The sequence below is a fragment of the Strix uralensis genome, chromosome 1, assembly GCF_047716275.1.
Source record: "Strix uralensis isolate ZFMK-TIS-50842 chromosome 1, bStrUra1, whole genome shotgun sequence".
NCBI classification, from domain to species: Eukaryota; Metazoa; Chordata; class Aves; order Strigiformes; family Strigidae; genus Strix; species Strix uralensis.
In genome coordinates, this window is record NC_133972.1 from 12,065,918 (window position 1) to 12,091,047 (window position 25,130).

Here is a 25,130-nt window from a genome sequence, read left to right on the forward strand (position 1 = left end):
CTCACACTTAGTAGTGTTTAGCGTTGCAACATGTGTAGAATTAAATCAATTAAATGTTGATAAAGATACCAGATTTCACCATAGACAGACTTCTATAGTGGTTCTTCCCTGGGGAGACTGACCTTTAAAATAAACGGATTTGGTTTGTGACCACCGCTGGAATGCCTTTAGCTTTTGCGTTGCATGTCTGGCCACAGGAAGAGACACGCTTGAGGCCCATCTAGAGATGTGCAATAGTGTACCATCCTTAACGGGGCCTTTTCCAAGACTCCTTGCCTTTGGAGTGTGATTACAAAACTATTTTTTTAGGTTATTTATCAGAAATTTTTGATAGCTGCTTCACTCGGTTACCCAGATAGCCTAAAATGAATGTTATGCTTGCTTCTGTGTTCAGAAATAGATCCATGATTTTCACATACATTGTCATACAAAAAAAAATTTTTTTAGATAGCTTGTTCTGTTAAAACATAAAACTTGCACACTTACATTGTTGTTAGTCATGTAACAGTTCCGCAATGTTCTGAATTACCATGTGCGTGATAAGAGCTTAAGAATTCGTATAGGAACAAAAGCCTCTTTTTAAAAGTTACTACTTTACAATTTGAGAACATTTAACTTGGAAATGTCTTCTGTGGTACTGCAACAAGAGTCTGATTAGTATTTTAACCAGGACGAGATTAAAACCACCTTGCACTGGCACTTAATGTGGAAATTGATAAATTGACCTGCATATTAATAATTTCATACTAAGTTCATGAACTGAATGCCATCTGTTTCTAGCCACTGCATGTTTTCTGCCCATATGTGAAATAGCCGTGAAACTCTACCATGTATCATACGATTGACAAGCATATATTGAACTAAAAGACAATTAATTGCCTGATTGGGTCTTTTAGGTCTACTGGATTGACTCTACCAATTTTTCAAATCATAGATCTAATAGCTTTAGGATAAAGGGCATCAAAAAACGGGGAAGGATCAGACCAAAGAGTGTTTCAACTTCATGGATGCTGTATTACCATGCAACATCAGGTCTATAACCACTTGTGTCCTTGAATCACCTACTCAAAAGGTTAATTACAAGTCTTTGTGTATTTGCAAAACAGTCTCATTCAGTGAGTCACGCATATGAAATCCTCTTCCCCTGAATTAAACAGAAAAATGATTAGGATTTTAGGAGGAGCAATTTACACTGCATAGAATGTAAACAGGAGAAGTTACCGGAACAAAAATGGCTACAAAAGTAAAGCTCTTGCAATAACACTACAAAAGAGTACTTATGCTTCTGTAATTGGGTGGTAAAACAGATGGCAAAGTCATAAAATGAATGAAGTAGCTTACTTTGCCAAGTCAGATTTCACTAATGAAATTTATTTGCTACAGCTGGATGATTCCTTAGAGGAATAAAAGGAATTTTTTGAAATGCAAAATCCAACATGCCCCTATTTTATTAGGTTCCATTTGCTGGTGTATTGATGCAGTCTGCCTGTGGAGAGGGAGAACGCTTGCCTGTATTTGTGAAGAGGAGATGGAGAATTTAGGGGTACCAGCTTTTTGATGTCTCTTGCTAATGGCCTGTGTTCGGTCCTGTGTGTTTGCACCATTTTTGCTGTGGCCTTTGACATAAATGTGCTTGCACCTGCTGGAGCACTTGTTCCCTGCATCCTTCATTGCCAGAAGCCAATTAATAAAATGTGAAGGATAGTGTATTTTGGTATTCCTACTCTGCTTCTGTTGAAACTTCATCCAGCTAGGCACTGACCACACAGAAGAAGGCAGTACCTGCCTTGAAAACGCTTTATTTGAAAGCTTAAACTTTTTCTATGTCAAGAATTTCATAGGAGCGTTATTCAAACAAGGCTTGTGTGTTCATTCTGTCTGTGCTAATACCTTGAAAGAATTTAAGGGTGTTCATGGGAGTTTTCACTGTAATACTATATGACTGGTTAATGAGGCAAAGTAAGTTGTTTTGAACAGGATAAACTCCCTGAGCTATCAGCATCAGAACTTGTCTCACTGTGAAGCAAGATGCCTGCAACTCAACCAGGCTGCTTCTACCAGCCAGAACCCTAACCTATAGACGGGCTGCGGATGGCACCCCTTCTGTAGATTCCCTAAGAGTGTCGAGTGCAGCCTGCTGTGAGCCTAGTGGAAGCTTGTTTTTGCTTTGCAGATACCATTTGTTTCGAGATTCCTCTGTCACAAATTAATGTTCCTGCCTATAGAGCAGTGAAACTGGGTGGAGTTTTGGTTTTAGTGAGCGTGGATCTTAAGTCATCCTTTCTGGCCGTAAAAATGACCATATGGATATTTGCTTTTTCTAGAAAACACACATCTGACATTCTGAACTCCTAACTAAAGGAAGAGTATAGGGTTGTTAACAATTAATGATATATGTGTGTTAGAGGAAAACCTGATTTGTGGACTTGTTCTGGCAAACCTATATTTTTCAAGTATGTCTTTTGGAAGCCTTCTTCAGACTCTGTTTAAAGCATTTACTACTTCAAGCCAAGTCAAAATGCTTACATTTAAATTGTCCTTAAATTTCTTTAGTTGAAGTGTAAGAGTACAGGGGCAAAAAGGACACAGTGATGTGGTGGAGATTTCTTTGGAAGTACGGCTGACAAAAAACCCTGGGTTTATGACACTGAATATGCTGTGAGCAACTTTTTGAATGCAGAGCTCTTTAAAAGAGCTTTTAAAAGTGAACTGCTGAGGCTCATGCTGCAAGCTCTGGCATAGTGCCTTCGAGGGAACTCCATTTTTGTTGCTTTCCAGAATAGCTGGAAGCAGCATCTCTCTGCAAGTGTGAGTGATGCCTGACGTACCAGTCAAAAGTTAGCTTCCAAATGTGCTTTCTTGCGCTTGGAGCACAGGGTGAAAGTGGCTGTAGCTAGTATGTCTGAGATGACACTAGCTTAAACCTGTCCTTCAAGTGCTTCCCTCAATCCTTAGTTGAATAGCACTAACTTAAGACCCCGAGTTGTTGATCCTCTGTTACTAAAATCCGTCCTTGTAGGCTATGCGTTGCCTCTTACATTTTATGAAAGGGAAAACAGCGTCTTTGTTCTACATCAAATGCTGAATAAAATTCAGAAGTAGCAGCTGCTTTATGTAGCATCTCCCATGAATGTAACTTGACTTTTGCCAGGAGAGGTGATTATGGGTATTTGGTACAGGAGCCTCTACTGCAGATGTCCCCCTCTTCTGTTTCAGCCTTTCATTCTTCCTTAGTTTTGCTTATGCTAGAAAATCAGCTGTAGTACCATAGTACCTGTCTGTCTGTCTTGCCTCTGAATCTATGCAGTTCTCTGGCGTGGAGAGCTTTGACAGGCTGGTGACATGTAATTGTTCATTCTTCTACCATGACTGCTCTTACTATTAATTCTCTCCTCATGGTATATAATGTTAAATTAATACAAAATGAATGCCTCCTGTTAATATTCTAGATTACAGACCTCCATGTTTAGAAATTTAATCAAAGCCATGACTCTTACTCTTTGTGTTAAAGCAACACTTCAGCACTGTCAGCCTCCAAAAGCCAGGTTGCCTCAGTGATGAGAATAGGCTGAGATAGGGCACCAGCCATGTAGTGAACTTGAAGCAGAAACAGTGTTCTAGACTGTCACGTAAATGTGTATGTTACTAAAATTACTTCACAGTGTAACTTAGGCAATTGAACTGTGAAAGCAAGCATGCTGCTGGTGTTAACCTAGGTGCTGCACTTGAGTTTGCTGCTTTTCCCACTGATCTCTGGATCAGTCTGCATGAACCATTGCAAGCGTCTAGAATTCTTCCAAATATCCCATAATAGCTGTCACATATCTTTCAAAAGGGGAACAATCTTCAACAGGTACTAAATTACGGTTGAGGAACCTTACACCACTTATATTGTTTTTCCACAGGGTTTATAGGCTGGAGGTACTGCAGTTCAGCTTTCCCCGTGCTCAGCTATCTGTTTTTCTAGACTGTCTTTCATGGCAGCAAGCTTGTTTAGGTAGCTAATCTGTCCAAAACCCAGTATAGTTTAATTTTTGTCTAGAGCAACTTCTGAACTGCTTTGCCACCTGGTTGTGGCAAACACCGGTGCTATTGGAAGGAAGGATGTGGGGAATATCAGCAGACTGTGGCGGGTTAAGTTTTTATCAGCCTTGCAGGTGCACAGGGTTGGGCTCAAGTGTTGTGTGTTTTGTCAGCTCTTTACGTGGACAATAATGTAGCTGCTTCATTTTCTTTTCAGTACGCTGCAAGGTTTAAAATCTTAAGACCTTGATTTTGTTCCAGACTACTTCTGCTGTTCAGTTTGTCAGGGTTTTCTTGTGCTGTGCCATATGGGTTTCAAGAAATTTCTTTATGGAAGTGCCTCTCCAGAAATCATCTTGCAGGATGCCAAAGAGGCTTTTTGGTAACAAAATGCTGAAATGATGACTTAAAACATATGGAATACATATCTGTTCTCACTTCAGGAGCTGCTGTGTAGTTCATGGCTCTGCCCAGAAGCTGACACTAAGGCCCTCTGGAGCCTCAGGAGACTGCTGGAAGGTGTGAGCTTGTTTACTGTTTGCTAGTGGTTTAGTGACTTCTTGTTGGAGGGATCTCAATTTTTGTGATGATGTCTTAAGAGTACAGAGCTGCGGGCATGTGAGGACCACTGTTCTTTATAGCAGCATGGTGTAATTTGAGATGGATGGGGCCTCAGTTACTTGAAGAGTTCACTGATTCTTCCAGTTTCAGTGCCTGGATATGGTTACAGTTTGATGTATCTGTCTCAAGAAGCTGGGAAATGTAGGTCTCTTGCCTGAGGAGATTTGCTGCTGCTGAGAGATAGAACTTAAGTCAGTTTTCAACCGTTTACTTTGTAGATTTGTAGTCACCTTAGTAAATTTGTTTTGTGGGTGTGGGAGAGACAAGCACCTCTTATGGTGTGCACTAGAAAGCTTTGGAAAGAAGATTTCTACCAAACCTTGAATGTGGTTTAACTGCTTGTTAAAGTCATGAGAAGCTGTGAATCCTAATTCCCAGTTAAACAGGTTTATGTCAAAAGATTTTTTTCAGGAGAAGGGAAAGGACTTACTGTGAAAGTGTTTTTAACTTGTTCTGAGGTTGAGGTTCAGGTGGTCTCTCTCTTTCACTGCCTAATGAGACTAGTCATTTCTAAGATAGGTTTGAACATTTGGGTTCAGTTTCCTCTTTAGGCTACTACTTAGACTTTATAGTGATTGTTTAATATTTGAAATGTTTGTTCTACCTTAACAAAATCTGATGTTATTTCATGTAGAGCTTGACAGATGTTGCATGTTTAAACTGTAATGAAAACACTAGTCAAACTTGAGGCACAGATTGACACTTATTACAGTAATGCTGATCTAACCTAAAAACCTTCATTACTCTCCAACTCTTAAAACAGCTGCCATCATGTCTCCCATCATATGTCCTACAGTATCCTATCTATTTCTGGGTCATGGGGTGTTTCTGTTGATCCGGTTTGAATATAGTAATTGGAAGCAGCTGTTGGGAGTGTTAGACTCTGCTTGCCTGGAGTTGCCTCCCTCCATTTCCAGGAACACTTTTGTTGCAGGAATATCTGAGTCATTCCTGAGGTGTCTTCCAGATATTTTGCATCGAGTATGCTAGTCTGCGCTGATCATTTTCAAACAATACCTTCTCAAGTAGAATTTTGCTGCTGTTAACCAAACTGGAACTAATGGGCTCAATAAACAATGAAGAAACTGGATGAAGTTGTGATCTTTTAATAACATAAGATTATATTGCTTGATGGTCCCTGGGGATATGAAATCTCTTGACACTTTTTGAAATTCTTGGTCCTGTGTGTTTTTTTTTTTTTTCCCAGAAAGCTGAACTTGTAGTTTATAGGTCATGTGAGGCAACAGAGTTGTGAATCACTTTGTGGTAATTAAGAAGAGAATTACTTTGGAGAATACTCAAATTCACTTTAGAAGGTGAGATTACTGTCAGATATTTACTATAAATTTTCACTTCAGAATGAGATAAATTGTAGCTAATGTTTCTGGAGGTGATAGATTATACTGAGTATAAAGTACAGAGTAGTGCAGATCTTAGTTTCTTTAATTAAAAAAAGACCAAATTATTTGCTTAGAAGAACATGTGTCTCCACTACTAATTTTCTTGTTCAGTAAGTAATTGATACAATATTTTGCCGTTCTGGTCAAAGCATACTAACTGTAGTTCTTAATATTGTGCAGGTAGCTCACATATTTCAATTAAATTATTCCTGTTCCTTCAAATGCATCAAATTTTAACTCTGTTAAAAAGCAGAGTAAAAGCGGGTGCTGTGATGTATCAGCTACCAGTTGTAATTGATGCTTATTATATAAAATAGTCTTCAGGGAAGAAAGTTACTCATCATAAAATTGAGTGGGTAATGAGGTTAATATGACAGTCTTGCAAATCTTTATGTAATCTCTTACAGGAAAGGAAACAAAAGAATGGAATTCAGTTTTGATGTGATAGTTTTATGGAGGCTATAAAAATAACAGTATAAGAAATCGTTTTGTAATTAAAGGCACCACTATACTTACTAACTAGAATCTACTATACTAACTGTACCAAGTATTTCTAAACACAAAGCTATGTTTAACTAGTCCCCTTCAGACAAATGCCTGCAGCAAATCAAAGTCCTCTGGTTAAGGACAACTGCATTTTCACAAAGCCTGCATTCAGCTTTATGTATAGTGCCGCAGAAGATGCCAGCTGAATTTGTGCCTGTAATGATGCCACTCTGGTGTAATGCCTCTCCTTCCCTCATCTGCTCTCACTGACATTGCATTTACGAGACTCCAGGGGAGCAAAATGGGCAGAGTAGCTTCTTGACCTCTTTTAGTGACATTCTCTAAGAAAATGAGTCTGATCATATGCTCAGTTCTTTGTTAATTCTTGGCCTATTGGCCAGTTTTGGGCACTTTTTGATAGAGGTTTATGTGTCTAGGATATGATTGTTCCCATAAATTTCCTGAATATGTGCTGCTGGCTAAAGAGGAAGAAAGCTGTCCCAGCGCTCTCTGTGAAGGAAAGGAAGCAACGTGAGCTGGATGTCTGTTGCCCTGTTTGGGCTGGTACATAGCTGCTCTGTTGGCCACTTTTGCTCCCTTTTAGTGTATGAACATTGGGATTATTGCGTTGAGGAGGAATGTAGAAGACAAATATGTAAGGAAGCATGCTTTGGTTAATTGTTTTGGGGCAAGTTATTCTGTAAGAAAAAGCCGTCTGAGAAATAGGACAACTTAAGAGGGGTCTTCTGAGTTTAAGTGAGAGGATAAAAACCATAAGGTTTTTCCACCCATCAGCATATTTTTAGGTCTCGATTTATTGGGCTTAAGAAGTAGATGGGAGGATAAAATAAAGAGTAATGTAGAGAGATCAGGGATTCCTGCTTCATTTTTTTTCTTCCCTGAAAATATTGTCGCTGGAGGTGAAAACCGGTTTTTGTGCTGGCACCTGATCATATTTCTTACTCTTGTGAATCTGGATAACCACTCTGTGCTTCAAGATTTTATGCAGAAGTTGACGTGATGGTTACTGTGGCCAAGTCCTGTTACAGGAACACTTTCCAGCTCGCTCCTCTGGTGGGTGGAGCTGGATGGCGTGTTTAAAATCCATGGGGAACTAGAGATAACATTGTATTTCTTGCACAGAGGACCTTCTGTGTAAGGTGTGAAACTCTGGAGAAGTTAGTATTGATACAGGTAAAAGCCAGTTGCTCAAGACAGGCAACACTATTACAACTCCAGCTACAAGTTCCTGTTGCTACATGATCTTAATCATGTAGGATGATCATAAAAGTTATTTAGCCACCTACTCTTCTTTCCCTTGACCAGATTTCTAGACTGTTGGACAAGATGCCATTGCTGATGCTAACATGAATTATAATTCCTACTCCTGCAGTTGTTATTTAATCAAATTGCTCCCTAACCTGGCATTACAGAAAGATGATCCTGGCTGCAGCTGGAAGCCTGCACAGAATCATGGGGGTGGTTATCTGCAACCAGGCAATAAGCAGCTGTAGGAGCTTTGAGATCTGCTTACTTTGGCTGAGCAGCCACTGAGATTCAGTAGTTTGTGCCCTTATCTGCTCAAGCATGTTGAGAAAGGGAAGTTTCCTAGGAGTTTATCTGCAGCAGAGGTGAGGACTGATCCATAGCATGGTGGTTGGACAATGCTCTCGCCCTTCTGAGTGAAGGCATGACAGTGCATTGTTGAGCCAGTTAAGCTTTCACTTCCCTTCCAACATTTTGGACTACACAAAGAACAGTTTAAAAATAAACTTTCATATATATCATCAGCTGTACTGCTGCAGTGGGGATTATCAATGGGTGTGGTAAAAAGCTGACCTGTATAAATGGATAATACAGCTATTGACAGCACCCAGCTTGGCTCTGTGTGAACCTCTCTCTGCTGTAGGGTGACACAGGATTCTACTGCAGGATGAGCCTCTGTTTATCTTCTGACCCCCCAAACAATTTTGCACTGTGAAGATTAGGGGGGGAAAAAAAAAAAAGAAAAAAGAAAAAAAAAAAAAACCAAAAAAAACCCAACCAAAAAACCCAAACATAATCACAGTACACCTAATATGAAAGTGTGCTTTTTTGATCTTCATACAACATGGTTCTTGCCACAGTTTCTGTCAGTTTTCTCATCATGATAAAGTAGGACAATTCAGAAACTGGATATGACCCAAATTAATACTACCTATGAAAATAAGTCAAGCTACATACATTAAGGGTAGAAAAACTTGCGTTGTGTGAAACTTCTTCTCGGGTGCTTTACTGTTAAAATTGGTGTCTGTGTTCCTCTTTGCTTTTGAAAGCAGACTGAAGCGGGTAGAATTATGTGGCAGTAGCTTAAAATTTATCACTTTCAACATCTTTCTCTCTGGCAGAATACTTGCTCTGCAACAGTCTCTCTGGATTGAATGTCCTTTGCACAGTATCAGACTGTACCTGCTTTGTAACTTCTCTTTTCACATTGTCTGCCATTCAGCAGCCTGAATTTTGACAGCATTATATTTTTGTTGGATTGTGAAGAACTTGAGCGCAAACTGACCTCCCTGAGCCTCCTCCCACTACAAAATGTGAAGGAATATTTATGACAAGCTTATTAAGATTTGATGTCTGGTAGTGAGAAGTTTTGCTGTCTTCAGTATCTTACTGGAATGTTGGTCACTGGCAGTTATTGATGACACGATGACTCAGGATACTGTTTGACTGGTTGGGTCAGGTTTTTTTAATTCTGAGTTTCTTTGAGTCAGTCTCTTGTGCTTCTTTGAAACGATGTTATCAAGGGTTCTGAAAATGATTGGCTGCCATGAAAATTTTTCTGGTTAAAGAATTTTCAGTGAAAAGCAGTATCGTCACTGACTTGATTACTTATAAGGATCTTATTGGTTGCACATCCTTGTTTTGGCCTTTCAGGTATGTGTCAACTGTTGCACAAAGTACAAAAAGTGGCAGCTTCTCTTTGTCACACTGGGACACTATTTGTTGAATTGCAACTTCTAGTAACACATCAATTTTCACATTGCTCAATCTACTTAAAGACTGTAGTTAGTTTACAATGAATATTACAGAGAAACATTGCTATTGTATATTTGAATTTTTTCACAGATTTTAATAGTGGTTTTGCATAGGCTTGCTGTCAGAGGTCCTGCTGAATTTGTTTGGACTTGTTCCAGTACTGAAGTGCTTGTACAAGAATAATCTGGTTTGTTGCTTAGTAAGGATAGTATAGGCCGTATCCAGGTGTACTTGTGCTTCTGAGAGTATTTATTGTAATCTAAACTTGGCAGACTGAGCTGTTGTCAGTTGATGACTGCAATTCAGAGGAATTTTCTGTATAATACTTGTCTGAAATATATACTAAAAACAAGTAAACATGACTTTGAGGATATATTTTTCCTTTTAAGAGAAAAGTACAAAGACAAGACAATGTGGAGTAGTTCAAAATGCAGTGTAGTAGGTTGAAAATGTACACATGGCTTGGAGTTATTTTCATGTTCTCCTACTCCCTCTTGAGTAAAAAGAGAGCAATGGTTCATTTTAAGCCATGATGGTCAAAACAGAAATATTTTGGCTATGATGGTCAAAACAGAAATGTTTTTTTGTTCTCATCCATCTCCTTTTTAAAAGAACTTGTAGCATAATGTTAGTTACATTTTTCTGCTATATCTCTATAATTAGTACAGCAGCTTATTTCACTTAAATAATCTTTCTGGGGAAAACAATTTAAGCAACTTAATTTCCAATTGCATTTTCAGAATTCTTTGACAGCAGAATGGGTAGTGGTACTGATGTGATCCAGAGAGTTTTTCACATAGGTTGTCGAGTTAACCTTGGTAGGCAGCTAAGCACCACACAGCTGCTTGCTCACTTCCCACCCCACCAGTGGGATGGGGGAGAGAATTGGAAGGGTTAAAGTAAGAAAACTTGTGGCTTGAGATAATGAAAATTTAATAATTTTTTTTAAAAAGAAACAAAACCAAGAAAAACAAGTGATTGGGGAAAAAAAAAAAAAAATTGCTCACCACTAGCTGACCAACATCCAGCCAGTCCCTGAGCAACAGCAGCCCCGGCAAACTTCCCTGCCAGCTTTTATTGCTCAGCTATGGCATGGGATACCCCTTTGGTCAGCTGTCCCGCCTGTGTCCCTCCCAACCGCTTGCCCAGGGCAGTGTGAGAACCAGAGAAGGCCTTGACACTGTGTAAGCACTGCTCAGTAATAGCCAGGACATCTGTGTGTTATCACTGTTTTCATCACAAATCCCAAACATGGCACTATATGAACTATTCTGAAGAAAATTAACTCTACCCCAGCCAAAACTGGTATATCTTTTTATCTATTTCTTAATTCCAGGAAGGATTGGCTTAATCTCTAATGAAGCTTCAGTCAGCATGCTGTTACACTTAACTGCTTCACTGCTAACAAAACCCTAGGGCATGTCCTCGACTAGGGATTTTGATACAAGTTTTAAGAAAATTGTCATGCTTCACATTCTGATTATTTAAGCAGCACAGAAGAGTGATTCGTTATGCAGGAGGATGTAGTTTTAGTGTGAGATTGTCAAATGATCATGATGGGTAAAGGTAAATGAGGTAATGGTGTCTTGTTACTACATGGTATTATTATCTGCTAGTTCTGTATATAACTAAACCACTGCCATGTGAGTGTGATCATTTTGAGCTTTCTAATTATGAAAATCTAAGTTACATTTGGTTGCTACTATAGATGTCTCTTGTATTTACATCTTCTGTAATGTAGATGTCATTGTGTTTTTTGGACATCAGAGCTTGTTTTGACCTTAAATTTCTGGAGGAGGGTACTATTCTGTCACTGTGCAGGGACTTTCCCATGTCTTAAGATCTGTGCAAGCAAACAAAATATTCTGTCTTCATATAACACAAATACACTTACTGCTGGGATAGGCAGGGACTGAAGCAAAGGTGTGGGAGGATAGTAGCTGATCTGCTAAAACTCTAACATGATTTTTTTTTAAAAAAATCTAATGTGAATTAATTGTCATACAGCCCTTTGGTGTTGGTGAGATCGAGATTTGTGTTTGAACAAGCAGTTGTGGGACTGAGACAACTATCCCAAATATATGTAAAAACTGCATTTGTACCCAAAGAAGGCAAGTTGAATCTTTCCACTCTGCATAAACTAGATTATTCTTTCAGTTCCTGATTGACTTAGTGAAACTGGGTATTTTTAGGTTTTAAGTGACACATTTGCTTGCTTTCCCCTGAAAAAGTATACTAGCTAATCCTTGCTGCTGTGTCTCGGTGCTTGCTATTTAAGCTGGAAATTCCTTCAAATGTCTGTTTTCTTTCCTCTGCAGCTGTCATATCTCATGTTTTCTTGTATGGTGTTGACTCACTGTGGCTTCCTTTTTCAATTCTTGCTTAGTACACTAACAAGAATTCTTGACAAATACTGTGTCTCTAAAAGAAAACACTGCATACCAAAATGTAAATCTTTTCCCTTAATTGCTGTTGGATGCTGTGAACCTACTTGTGCCCTTTCCAAATGGTGAAGGCTTTCTTTGCTCATTCCACAAAACAGATGAGCTTGGTATAATTTGTGGAATGGCTTCCAGTGGAAAAGCAGATAGCTTTCACTGAAGACAGCAGAACTGAAATTAAGTCCTTAGATATGTAGGGATTTAAAACAAATCCACTTTAAACAGTGCATGTGGGAGAAGCAAAAGAAAACTAATGAAGCAATGTTTTTCTTCTAGATTTTTTTCATTTTGTACCTGTGAATTTTCTGCAATCCAAAGATGGCTGCAAATAAGCCTAAAGGACAGAATTCATTGGCTTTACACAAAGTGATCATGGTGGGAAGCGGTGGTGTAGGAAAATCTGCTTTAACACTACAGTTTATGTATGATGAGGTAAGAATCTGCACTAGAAATTATCTCGCTACATAGTGTTATTTAAGCCTTCATTAGTACAGGTATTTTCTGAAAGGGTCTAACTGTATATGGTGTGGTATGAAAGTTAGCAATTAAATTGAACAAAAATATTTTTTGAGATTAAGTGATTTGCCCTCTAGAGATACCTGTGAAGGTATAATTCGGCATTTTTCAGACTTTGAAGCAATTAAATGCTCTGCCATATCAGTATATTTTGTCATTGTTCACTAGACCTATTTGAATTTATTTAGGTATTATAGCTCAAAGCTTCTCCACGCAGGTGAATTGCATGATGCTTGAAATGATGACCGTTTTTTTCCATGTTTTTATACTGCTGTTGAAGAGAGGAAAGAAAATCTGTTTCTTGTTTCCTTTTTTTCCCCAGTAAAAGTCATTCTTTTTGATTGAAAGGCAGAAGTTATGGCTTTTTTAGTGTCTTTTAAAAAAGGATACTAAATATATTCAAAGTCAGGACTGCCTGATAGCATAATGGAACACAGCCAGATGTTGTGCTTGACCAGAAGAGGAGGCTTGGGTAGTGCACAGACATTGATGTTTTGCATTACCTCTAAAATTTCCTTCTAATGAAGAAAGCAAAAACCTATAAACTCTTTGGGCTGATGGAGAGGCTGCTTTAACTATGAATCATTTGAGTACTTCACACAACCTAAATACATATGCTTACTTACTGTAACCACGTAAAGTGTTTGTGATATCCTTATATGCAACTAGAAGCATTTGCCTTGTACCATGATTTTATATCATGAAGGTTTTTTTTTCTAGTTTGTTGAAGATTATGAGCCCACCAAAGCAGACAGCTACAGGAAAAAGGTGGTTCTGGATGGGGAAGAAGTCCAGATTGATATATTGGACACAGCAGGGCAGGAGGACTATGCTGCAATTAGAGACAACTACTTCCGCAGTGGAGAAGGCTTTCTTTGTGTCTTCTCTATTACAGAGCTGGAATCCTTTGCAGCAACTGCAGACTTCAGGTAAGTTACAAAGTGAGATAACTATTCTAATTACAGTGAGGTAATTACAAGGGATTTTTTTGTTTGTTTTGTAATATCCTTATGATAGTCTAGACTGGATGACAGCTCTTACTGTAGTCACATAATGTTTTGAACAGATACCTAGCCATGCCTTTGCTATCTACCACTTCAGATATCTTTGCTGCTGTGTTTCTGAATATCAAAATGCTATTGCCACAGAGCAGATAGTGACATTCAGAAAATTTCTGCCCTTTGTAAATCAGCGTTGCTCAGCACTTGTGCTAAGCAGCAGTATTGGTGAGCAGGCATACTGCTACCCAAAGTAATGGATCTGAGAAAAATTGCTTATAGACTGTGTGGTTGCATGACAATACTGCATACTCCCCAGAGCTGTCTATTTTTAGTTCTTGCTTCATATAAAGGATTATGTTGTGTTTCTACCACCTGGAACAAAAGGGCAGCTGTAGCATGTCCATCTGCTTTATATTAGAATACTTCGTAGTTATAAAGATGATGTGATGATTCCAGTTGGAAACTGCACAGAACCACCACGTGTGGTGATGTCTGTCTGCAAGGTCTTGGGCGATGTGAAGTATGCGCATTGTATTCTGGGAGAGTGAAATGCGTAGTATCAACACAATTCTTTCTACCTCTTTATGAGCAACAGCCATGAGAAGTATCTTTGAATAGTCTGTAGTAGCTGTGCATTTTGTGTAAAGGCCTGCCGTAAATCTGTCCCTTCAGTTTTGCTTGGATGGAATTTCCCCTGTAAAAAATACTGATGTAAAGTTTTTAATTTACAAGACACAAGTTCTGCATAGAATTCTGCATAGCATTCACCTTTCCATCAGTCTGTATTTTACGTAATAGGGAGCAACGTGGTAAAAACAAAATTTGGAACTGGACCATTTTGGTGTAATAAATATTTAACAGGATTGGGGTTTTTAAGGTGCTTTTCAGGCATGCAGCATATTAAAACCCTTATAATGGTAAGAAACTATTACACAGGCAGCAGTATATTACAGGTGTTAATTTTGGTTGGGAGCAAGCCTATTTCAATCACTCATCACTATATTAAAAAAAGGAAAAAAAGGTACCGGAAATATTTTTTTTTACCAGTTCAAAGTAGCTAAATAGGAAAGCAGATAACCTTGGAGAAAAAAGTAAGGAAACAAGTATAAAAAAAAATGATCTGCATCCTGCTGAAATAAAGCTTCTCAGAGATGCTGTCACAGTTCAACTTAATTAGCACCAGGTATCAGAATATGTTTAATACCTCCTCCTCCTCCCATAGAGATGATACGGAGAGGGGAGAAAGTGAAGTTTTCCTCCTAGTGGTTTTTTTCAGTTTGTGTGTTTATTCTGAGAGGGAGGGAGGGGCAGGCCGTGATTGGTTTGCAGGTTTATGCTAGGTATTGTCAATTGTGGAGGACTGTTTAGTCTAGAGTGCAAAATGACCTATTAAAATCTGTTTAAAATCCTGTTAATGTTTCAAAGTACATGATCTTCTATGGCTCTAGAAAAAGTCCTACTTTTCCAGCAAAGGTGAGTGTTGACATGCTGATACAGAAAAAACAGAAGAAAAAAACCTCTTCGATGAAGAGATTAAAACTCCCCAATCCAAATGTGAAAGTGCCTTTCAAGTTGCTTTTGAAACTGTAGCAGCGTAAATGCTAAAATGTAACTGAGAAAAATTACATTCGTTCCGCTCTGTGTAAAAGTAACCTGTATCTCTTGAAGGTACAGTTAAAATACCTTCGGCATTGTTGAGCAGCCCGAGGGAATACTACTTAAGAGATGGATATAAAAGAAAGTGACAAGAAGAATTTGGATGTTTGATTTGTTTCCATGGAATTTTGTTCTACTGGAATGGCAGGACTCCAACAGGAGAGCTGCTTACTGCTATTCAGTGTCTTCCATGGGGTTCCTGGTGTGCTCTGAAATGCTCTTGCTCCAAGTCATTTTCTTTCAATAGACAGCAGACCTGCAGCAAATAAACTTTTAAATATTAGAAAAGCAGTTTGCTAAAATGTGGTCTTGCTTTGAGTAGAATTGGTCTTGCTCTAATTTTTTAATTTTAAGTTCTAGATTTCAAGCTGGCGTATCTTTGAAATATTTCTTGTTTAGGAGATAACAGTCTTCAGAGAGAGGTCAAAGGGGAATAGCATCATTTGGATGGCTGTTAGATTAACTCTTTACATGATGAAATTGTCTGGCATTGCCTGAATGATTAGTGTTGAAAACTACTGTTTTTTCACAGAAGTCTTATTTACACAGATAGTGCAGTGATGCACTGAGTTTTCTTTTGGCCACCCTTCCTAATCCACTGACTGGTCAAACTACTTTTGGATAGCTGCAGACCCTGTTAAAACATTTGCACTGATATTTGTGGGCGAGAGGAGGAATTTAATGACACCTCAGAGATGAATGTGGTGTTACAAGCTGCCTCAAATATATTTCTTGGTTTAAAAAAAATTACAGACTGTCTGTAGTTTCTCAGCCCTGTGAGTAGACTTCTTCCACAAGACTGCATGCTATTCAGAGCTTTTTATAACAGCAGGAGGATCCTGCCATACACCAAATCAAGGCCCTTTCACTTAATCAGTTAATTAACTCTTTTTCAGCTTCTCTCCATTCAGCTTTAAATCTGGCAATAGGTTTCACCTCAACCAGCAAAAGGAATTTCTCTGTGCTTTTTGCTGATCTTTCAAAAATTGTTCCACGATAAAGGGCTACATTTCACTAGTAACTTTTGTACTCCTTTCTGAGACAAAATAGAGAATATCCCTCCTATGGAAAAACTGTTCTTCCTGGTGCTTTTAATGCATTTCCAATTAGAAGAAAAGTTCCGTTATTTTTGTAAGTGGTGAAGACTTTGTATACCAAAGCATTTGTAGTACTGAATTTTATTTACAGCTTTAAGCCCTTCATCCTAGCAGTTCAAATGGTAGAGGGGTCTGTCCTTAAAAATCTGATGTGTGTACCACTTGTAGCTATACACTGGTGTATAACTGAACGAAGAACTCTGCAGAGACTGAATATAATTGACTTGAGAAAGATTCCTGAAATGAAGAGATTTTTCTCTTGGTGTGCTACAGACCATTTTATCAGCTTTAAAAATGGCACATGCATTTTATTAGGGGAAAAAAAAGAGTGTAAAACTGACATTTGGGTAGCTTAAAAATGACAGTCACAGTAATAGAAAGACAATGGTAAATGCTCTAAAGTAACACCTTTATTAAAAGGGATGACAAATTAATATAAATTCTCACCTAAACCAATCCTGTTCTACGATTTTAGTATCTTACTGACTCACCTCCTTCCTTCCTGGAGGACTAGTCTGTCTCTGTCTTCATTCTGTATAATGTCATAATGAGGTTTAAGATTTTACTGTTACGTAAGCTTCATAAAAGGAATAGTGGGTTTTCACTGTAAGATGGAAGAGTATTTAGTCTTGAGTTCTTCTTTTTGTGTTCTAAGAATAGTACTCCATGCAAAGCTTAATTTTCTTTTCCTTTTTTTTTTTTTTCTTCAGGGAGCAGATCTTAAGAGTAAAAGAAGATGAGAATGTTCCTTTTTTGCTAGTTGGTAACAAATCAGATTTGGAAGATAAAAGGCAAGTTTCTGTAGAGGAAGCAAAAAACAGAGCTGATCAGTGGAATGTTAACTATGTGGAAACTTCTGCAAAAACGCGAGCTAATGTTGACAAGGTAATAGCTGGCCTCATAATACAAAGAACATCTCCATCGGTTTTTACTTTATACCTCTTTTCCATGGGTCATACTCTATATGTTTGTTGTTTTAGCAATTGTTTTTGTAAAATTTGAATCAAATGCTTCTCTTCCTTACCTTACAGGGAATGCATGACTAGGTGACTTCATGTAGAACAGTGAAAACGTTAGGCATAACAAGCGTATATCATCCTAAACTGCAAGGAGTCATTATACAAGACGTTATACAAGACCCTATTTCATTAAAAATTTCTTGAGGCAGCTATTTTGGCTTTGGCTTCTGATTGTGTTTTTTATAACTAGAAGAGAGTCTGCTTCTGAATAGTGAGGAATGCTGTCTGATCCTCAGCCAGAATAAATCAACTTACAAAAGCAGGTGAGGGAGAGATTGGAGCCCTCTCTACCTTCATTTAACCAGATCCCTGGTTGCATGTTGCTTCGATGAAGAATGGATGAACCTTTTTCCAGCTTTGAACAGCCTAGAAGTGCCTCATGAGTTTTCAGGGATAAAACCTGGTTCAGAAGGTCGTGAGATAAGAGACAGAGAATCTTTGTCTCCAAGAAAATAAATTATTGATTAGTTGTAAGTATTTCAGCTATAACTCTAAAAGACAGGACTTCTTGGAATACAGGATTCAGAATAACTCTAAGCCTGGTAGACTGCAAGAGTAACGAGTGTGTGGCAAAAGATATGAGTAGTTTAGTTCAATGTGCCAACCTTTCCTTTCAGAGCTATTGACAGACTTGATCCCACATTGAAAAATTCTGTAATGTAAATCCTTACGTATGAGCTGTCAATTGCAGCTTGACAGCTGTAATGTCAGTTCTCTTTTGCAGTAACATCAATTTGACTGCTGTCTCCTGTCAGTTGTCTTCCTGAAGAAATTCATTGTTTGGTACTACAGTAAGTTCTGTAGATAAAATTAAGTCAATAAAATGCATCAGAACTCAGTTTCATTGTTGAGTACAGCTCTGATTTTTGTTGTCGTTATAAAAACTAGTACATCTTTTAGTTTTGGTGCGTGGTTGCAGTTAACATCCCCCTATTACAGTCAAGTAGAAATTCCCAGCTCTTCAAAATCTACTTCACTGCATTTAGCAGCTGGGGGGAAAAAAGTGTGTGGGTGTGTATATATATATTTTTTTTACATAGCTCTCTAATCAATAGCTTTTGCACACACATGGTAGGCTACTACAGAGCTCCAAGTTTCTTTCTGGAGCTGGTGGCATTATGGATCCAGATTAGCATGTATCATAGAATTAAGGTTTGACAAGCCATAAATGAGGCTTTGTTGGCACTAGTAAGTACCAGGTATTCTTAGTTACTTGGAGCATCTGAAGTGATGGGGTTTGTTGTTTGACTTTAAGTTACTATAAGAAATCTGGCTTCTCTGACTTCCAGAATAATGGGTTTGCTCAGCTAGGGAAAATGGTCAGCTTCCACTCACTTTGGTGAAGGTGACCCACTAAGCATCTTCTCAGAAGGTTATGTACCCCAGACAGCTAAATACTGGAGTACAGTATCTGTGCTTAAGCAAGTTGACAGTTGCAACTTACCATTAACGCAGATTTAAGTACAAGTAACAAGCGAGTGATTTAGAAATCTAAAGGCAATCTTATTTCTTGATGGAAATGTTTAGTTACATTGATTTTCTTCAGATCCTGTGTAATGAAGGTTGCTTTTGCTGCAGTCAATATGAGATTAGTGTCATTGCAAATAAAAACCTACTGAGCTCTGTAGAGGAGCTTTTCAGCCCCTGCACTGTCCATGTGTCATGGAAATGGATCAAGTCCCCTGACGTAGATCTAGAGAACACTTCCTGAGAGAGAAAAGTCTTAGAATTGCTCAGCTGATTTCCTACAACAAAATTGCAAAGATGAAATGATTATTTGCTGTAGCTTCCTGTGAGTCAAGATCTGCTTTTTGTATGATTAAAGTAGCTTTAAGCAGTCCAATCATAAAGCCTTAACTGGCAGTAGGATCTCTCGAGTCATTTGTGTATCTCCAGCTTGGTCATTTTTGTTTCCTACTAAACCACTTGATGAAAATGAAGTTCATACGTACTTTGAGAGTGTAATATGGAAGTTGAGATAACCTGATCTAAAAACCTGTTTATGTAGTTGTATGATTGATAACTTTGCTTTAAAGGAAATGCTGATTTTTTTTTTTCCTAGTTATTTTGTGTTTAGAAGTGCATCATGGGACATACTGACCATGAAATGTTCAGTGTATGCTACTGCTCCATTAATAAGTTCGTAGAATTGGATGTTGCACTTTTTCAGCCTTTACAGCTCATCACTGAAATACTCAAAATGTAAACTAATTTCCTTAAGACTCCTCAGTAAGATGCAGATAATACATTTTAAAAAGTCTTGGCTGGTGATGAGACTCTTGTTTCAGTCCTTGTGGAAAATCATCTGACAGGATTCATAAGCAAATACCAGGAGACAGGGGAACATTATGGTACCGTGAAAGAAGTGGGATTGCATCATATCAACTTGGCCTTGAAAACCAGGGAAAGATTTGTTGGATTAATATTTGTTTGCTCAGACTGGTTGCATATTATCGACTTTATTCTAAACGACTGAAATGGATATCATCAGTGGTAGTTTAAATTAACTCATGTGTCTTTGATCGGTTTTGCATTTACGTTCTTACATCTTTTTTTTAGGTTTTTTTCGATTTAATGAGAGAAATTAGAGCCAGAAAAATGGAAGACAGCAAAGAAAAGAATGGGAAGAAGAAAAGAAAAAGCCTAGCTAAGAGGATCAGAGAAAGATGTTGCATTTTATAATCAAAATCCTGAATTCCTTTCCTACCCTGACCATACTAATAAAAACCATAATTTATAAGCATGCCGTTGAAGGCTCAAGTGACTGAAATTACTCTAACATGTTGGAAATTGTAATGTACCACTAAAAGCATGAATTGGAGCTGCACTGAAAGTCAAATTCACTGAAAAAAAAAAAAAATGATGTGGCTTCAAGAGAAGCAAAGTTCAGTCCATTTCATGATTGCCTACCTTCTCACATTTCTTCTGAATGTAGTGTTTCATAGGCAGTCTTTTCTTTAATAGTGAACAGCGGGGGGAAGTATTACTTTGTGGGTTCTTGTAAAGCATACTTTTTTATCACTGGTAATTGTCAATTCATCTTGTCTTTTGTTGCCTTGAAAATTACAATTGTGGACGTGATACCTAACAAAGCAGTATGCAGTTGTTTTGCCATGGAGTTATGCAAATTAGAAAAGAAATAATGTATATGCGAACAGTTTATGTTGAGGAAAATTATATGTGGTTCTGCATTACCTGATTAACCTAGAAGAGTGATGTAATCTTTTACATTGAAACATTTGAATATGCCTTAATTTTAAAACCTAAACATAGCAGGTTGCTTAATCAAGGGTGTATTTTCAACTTTGTTGCATGGAGACTGTCCCTGCGCATCAGGGCGAGACTGCCCTCTCTGTGGAGTGCAGTTATGTGAATGATTTCGCTAACTAGCTGTCTGCTAGCAGTGTCTGTTCTTTACATGTGTGCCATACTCTGGTATTGTGAATAATACAGAGCATATTCTGTCATCTGTAACCTGGTAAACAATACGGTATTCTAAAACTAAAAGGTCAGAATACATGTGAGACTGAAGTCATAAGCCTATGGCACATCTAAGCCTGGAATGGTTGTTTAAAACTTAACGTGCTGGTACCTTGAAACTTCCCTTTTGCGAGTAGATTTTTGTCTAGATGTTCCTTGGGTTTTAACTCCCTGGAGTTGGGTGGAGTGGAGCTGATTCAGTAGTGCTAATGTGGTTTGAGTTAAGATGTTGTCCAGGAAATTCTGGTGTCATCAGTTAATTTCTTTTGTGTTCCTAATACTCGGCTATGGGAACATGCTGTGTTATGCTGAAGCTCTTTGCAGGTTTTGTACTGTTTAGTCTAGTTTATGTTGATTTTCAAATGGGGAACATTGTAGCTACTTTTTCTAGTTAATGTTGATATTAAACAATCAAACGTGCTTTGCAATACAGAAACATTTACCACATGCATCCAAAATCCCCAAACAAAACATACTGCCTCAGTTGCTTCAGAACAGCAAGAATACTAGCACACGGTTAGTATGCTGCATCTTAACTAAAAATATACCAGAATGTTTGAGGGTTTTGGACTCCTCTGGGGTAAGACAGGCTAGATCAATTCCACAAACTGTTACACTTTTTATACATGTGTAAGCCTATAACTGACAGTTAAAAATGTGCTCAAGCAAACTAAGTAACAAATATTTAACTTTCATGCTAACAGACGTTTTAGGGACTCAAGTCTTAGAAGTTATATTTGTCATGTTAAATATTTATCAATAGGAATTTTGTATGTGCATTTAGTAGACTGCCAAGTGCAGAATTAAAGTTACTCATGTAACTGCGGCAAGTAAGCCAGTCTTCATCTTACTGTGTACTCATTTGGGTCTATTTAGCCAGGGAGTCTAACCACTAACATTGTGACTTTGCTTTGGGACCTGTATACTGGGAACTGAGGTGTTATGAAGCCACTGGACACATGAAATTTGTCTTGGCTGATGCCTTATCCTGTCCTTTTATTTGCTATTTGAGCCATTGAAAGATGAATAAACTTCCATTTTTTTAAATACTTGCGCAGTGTGTTAATTGATAACTGCATTATTGATGAACTTTGCTATAGCTGATGCTAGTTGTCAAGCAGTTAAACCGAAATATTCCAGAAGCCTTTTTTGTGTGTGTGAACACAATAGTAGGTAGATTAAACCTAATTAGTCTGGTAAAAAGCCACTTTGTAAAAGCTGAGATTATGCATATGCTGCCTTTTATCCACAGCTAATTTATCCCTACTTGCTATAACAAAAAATATCAGAAAACAGGCAAACTGAGGGTAAGTTTGTTCCAGAAGTATTTTTCTGTAAGAGAGGAAAGTGAGATTTAAACCACAAACCCAACCAACCAAAACAACCTATGTAAGTTTTAATAATAAAAACTCTTGAGTCTTTAATAATAAAAACTCTGAGTTAAAGGACTTGGAGTCTTTTAACACACTCAGGGAGAACAGAAGTGTGCTTCCTCAACCTACAGGGAATACAGCTTGAATTGGTATGTAGGATTTGGGCACATCTGGAGAGAGTCATCCCAACTGAGTGATACATGTGCATCGTAGAGGAGTGTTTGGCTTAGCCTGCTTCTGTGTCTGAAACTGCTCGGTCTGTCTGCTCAGAGTGCTTGGGTGCCCAAGAGCACTTTTCTTCCCCCATTTCTCCTCCAAGAAGTTGATACTTTCTTACATTAGCAGGATCAAAGCATTCCATGGTATTTCCCTCCAAGTTAGCCTAGCGCTGGCAGTACTGTGGCTACCTTTTGTGAAATTCCTCGGACTGTAAAACTGCAGACCAGAGAGAAACACTGTAATTTTTAACAAGCTATCGAGTTCAGTCTTCCATTATTTATGAAACTAGTGTCGAATTCTTATGCCAACTCCATTTTTTTCTGTAGCTTTTTGTAGCTTTAAAAATTCAATTCACTTCAGAAATGCTGCTGAAAAAAATCTGTGGTCTCTTTGGTAGTTTCTGTAGCGTCCTGACAGCACACAACAGCTGAACAATAGTAGCATCCAGCCATTCTCTTGGACTATTCTGCAGCAGCATCAGGAAGTGCTTTCCCATGCATAGAGACCTTGTTAACAGCGGAGCAGTATGCAGAATGACCCCTCTGGCCATTCCAGGGACAATCCTAACGCAATAAAACACACTCCATACCTGAGTCATCTGCAGGAGCCAAATATTTTCCCTATTAATATGTGAAATAGGCTTACGGAAAATCTTGGGTTCCTTTTTGGGACACCAAGCTTTGCAATGATTCTCTGGTTCCAGAGTCTGAGAGGGTAAATGTTGTCCTCAAGTTTATAATCCAAAGCAAAATGCAGAGCAGCAGAGAAATGGCTGGTGTTATGTGAATGCATATAATATATTCAGCTGTCACAGAACTGGATCAGAAGGTAAAACTGAGCCTACAACAACTGAGGGAAATAACAAGGAAAGCTAATAGCGCACCTTAATTTATAAACTTTCTCCCATTACTGTCAGATATGTTGGCTCTTTTAGCCACGTGGATGCATAGTCAGTCATGTGCGTAAACTATATTTCTTTCCAGACTTGCTCTTGCCAGTTTTTGGCTGCAATTTTAACTTAAATAAATGACTGGTTAGGTTTTTAAGAGATGACTCATGAAAGAAACTTCTCCTTGCATATTTTTGTGGGAGCTTCAGCTTGTTGCTAAAACTGAATGGTAGGAAAGGTGCCAATGTTGCTAATATTGGAGTGTAAATTAATCTTTGCTCTAAATACATTGACCAGACTGGCATATTTTTGGTTGAAGCTTCATGGTCGAAGAAATGCTGAAATGCATCACTTGAGATCTGCCCAAGATCAGACAGATGCCAAGACTCTTCTAATTTTCAAAGAGATCCTGACTGGATCTAACCAGCCATCTAACTGGTACAATCCATTTCAGGAAAATATTCAGAAGATGTAATTTGGTTTGTGTGTGCTAGGGTTTTTTGTTTTTTTTTTTTTTTTTTTCCTTCTGTGCAGAATGGAAAAATACCGAAGTTTAGGTTGTTGGAAAATTTGATTTGCTGCCTCCATCCTTTTGATTAATACTGCATTCAGTAATATTTAACACTCTCAGAGCCTGTAATATGTGATACCCCTTGTTTGTGGATTTCAGTGGGACAGTTTCAGTTTTATAGAAGGCTGTTCTGTCTTCTGGAGGCAAACAACAACGGCAGAATTTAGCCAGCTGACCCAGTGGGCCAGTAACAGTGTCAGCAGCCTTAGCACTCCCGTTTTACTCCGATGCCTCGTTCTGCCTCACACAAGGCTGATTTGCTTTACTGATTTGGCAGGACTGTATGAAACGACGTTTACCATAGAGCAGTCAAGATGGGAGTATCTGAAAGCCTGAGCGATTGGGTTCCAAACCACAGCTTTTTGACTTTTGCAAGGACATCCCCTACCAATGGACTCTGTTGAAGTGTTAAAAACTGAGGTGCTGTCTGCACCCCAATAGCATGGAAACACATGACTGAAAGTGGATAACTTACACTATATGCAGACATCATTTCTGTGTGTAAAATGAAGTAATTTCTGGAACAATTTACACCCGTGAGGGATTGTGAAAGCCCCTGAGAGTTGAATGATGCAATATAAATCTGAGAAGAGAGGAATTCTGACCTCAATTACTGCGTTCAGTTTTGGGCCCCTCACTACAAAAAGGACATTGAATGGCTTGAGCGTGTCCAGAGAAGGGCAACGAAGCTGGTGCAGGGTCTGGAGCACAGGTCTGATGGGGAGCGGCTGAGGGAACTGGGGGGGTTTAGTCTGGAGAAGAGGAGGCTGAGGGGAGACCTCATCGCCCTCTACAGCTACCTGAAAGGAGGGTGCAGAGAGCTGGGGATGAGTCTCTTGAACCAAGGAACAAGCGATAGGACAAGGGGGAATGGCCTCAAATTGCACCAGGGACAAGTGATAGGACAAGGGGGAATGGCCTCAAATTGCACCAGGGAAGGTTTAGACTAGATATTAGGAAGTATTTCTTTCCAGAAGGGGTTGTTGGGCGTTGGAATGGGCTGCCCAGGGCAGGGGGGGGAGTCCCCATCCCTGGAGGGGTTCAAGAGGTGGGTTGACTTAGCGCTGAGGGATCTGGTGGAGTTGGGAACTGTCAGTGTTAGGTCAATGGTTGGACTGGATGATCTTCAAGGTCTTTTCCAACCCAGACGATTCTGTGATTCTGTGAAGGGAAGAAGCGGTATCGGTGGCACCGCAGACCTGTAATGGTGAACTGTAGCTCTGCAGCACTAGCGCTTGTTTGAGTCTGTGCTCCGCTCTCTGTAACCCTGCCCTGCAATCTTCAGAATATTTCTGGTGTTTTCCCCGTTTTCTGCTT

General features: G+C 38.8%; 1 protein-coding gene across 4 annotated transcripts in view; it reads left to right on the forward strand.

The window, feature by feature from the left end:
* The window catches only part of RALA (RAS like proto-oncogene A), a 29,539-nt gene extending 7,731 nt beyond the window's left edge, over positions 1-21,808 (forward strand). For 3 of the 4 annotated variants that reach the window (XM_074887773.1, XM_074887943.1, XM_074887856.1), the window contains exons 2-5: positions 12,269-12,424; positions 13,229-13,437; positions 16,973-17,147; positions 19,841-21,808. In XM_074887773.1, the coding sequence (XP_074743874.1) occupies positions 12,311-12,424; positions 13,229-13,437; positions 16,973-17,147; positions 19,841-19,963 (621 nt within the window). In that variant the 5' untranslated portion in view covers positions 12,269-12,310 and the 3' untranslated portion in view covers positions 19,964-21,808. Of the gene's footprint in view, positions 1-1,454; positions 1,544-12,268; positions 12,425-13,228; positions 13,438-16,972; positions 17,148-19,840 lie in introns of all 4 variants that reach the window. The other variant, XM_074887682.1, reaches the window with a different exon arrangement.
* Positions 21,809-25,130: the final 3,322 nt, after the last annotated feature.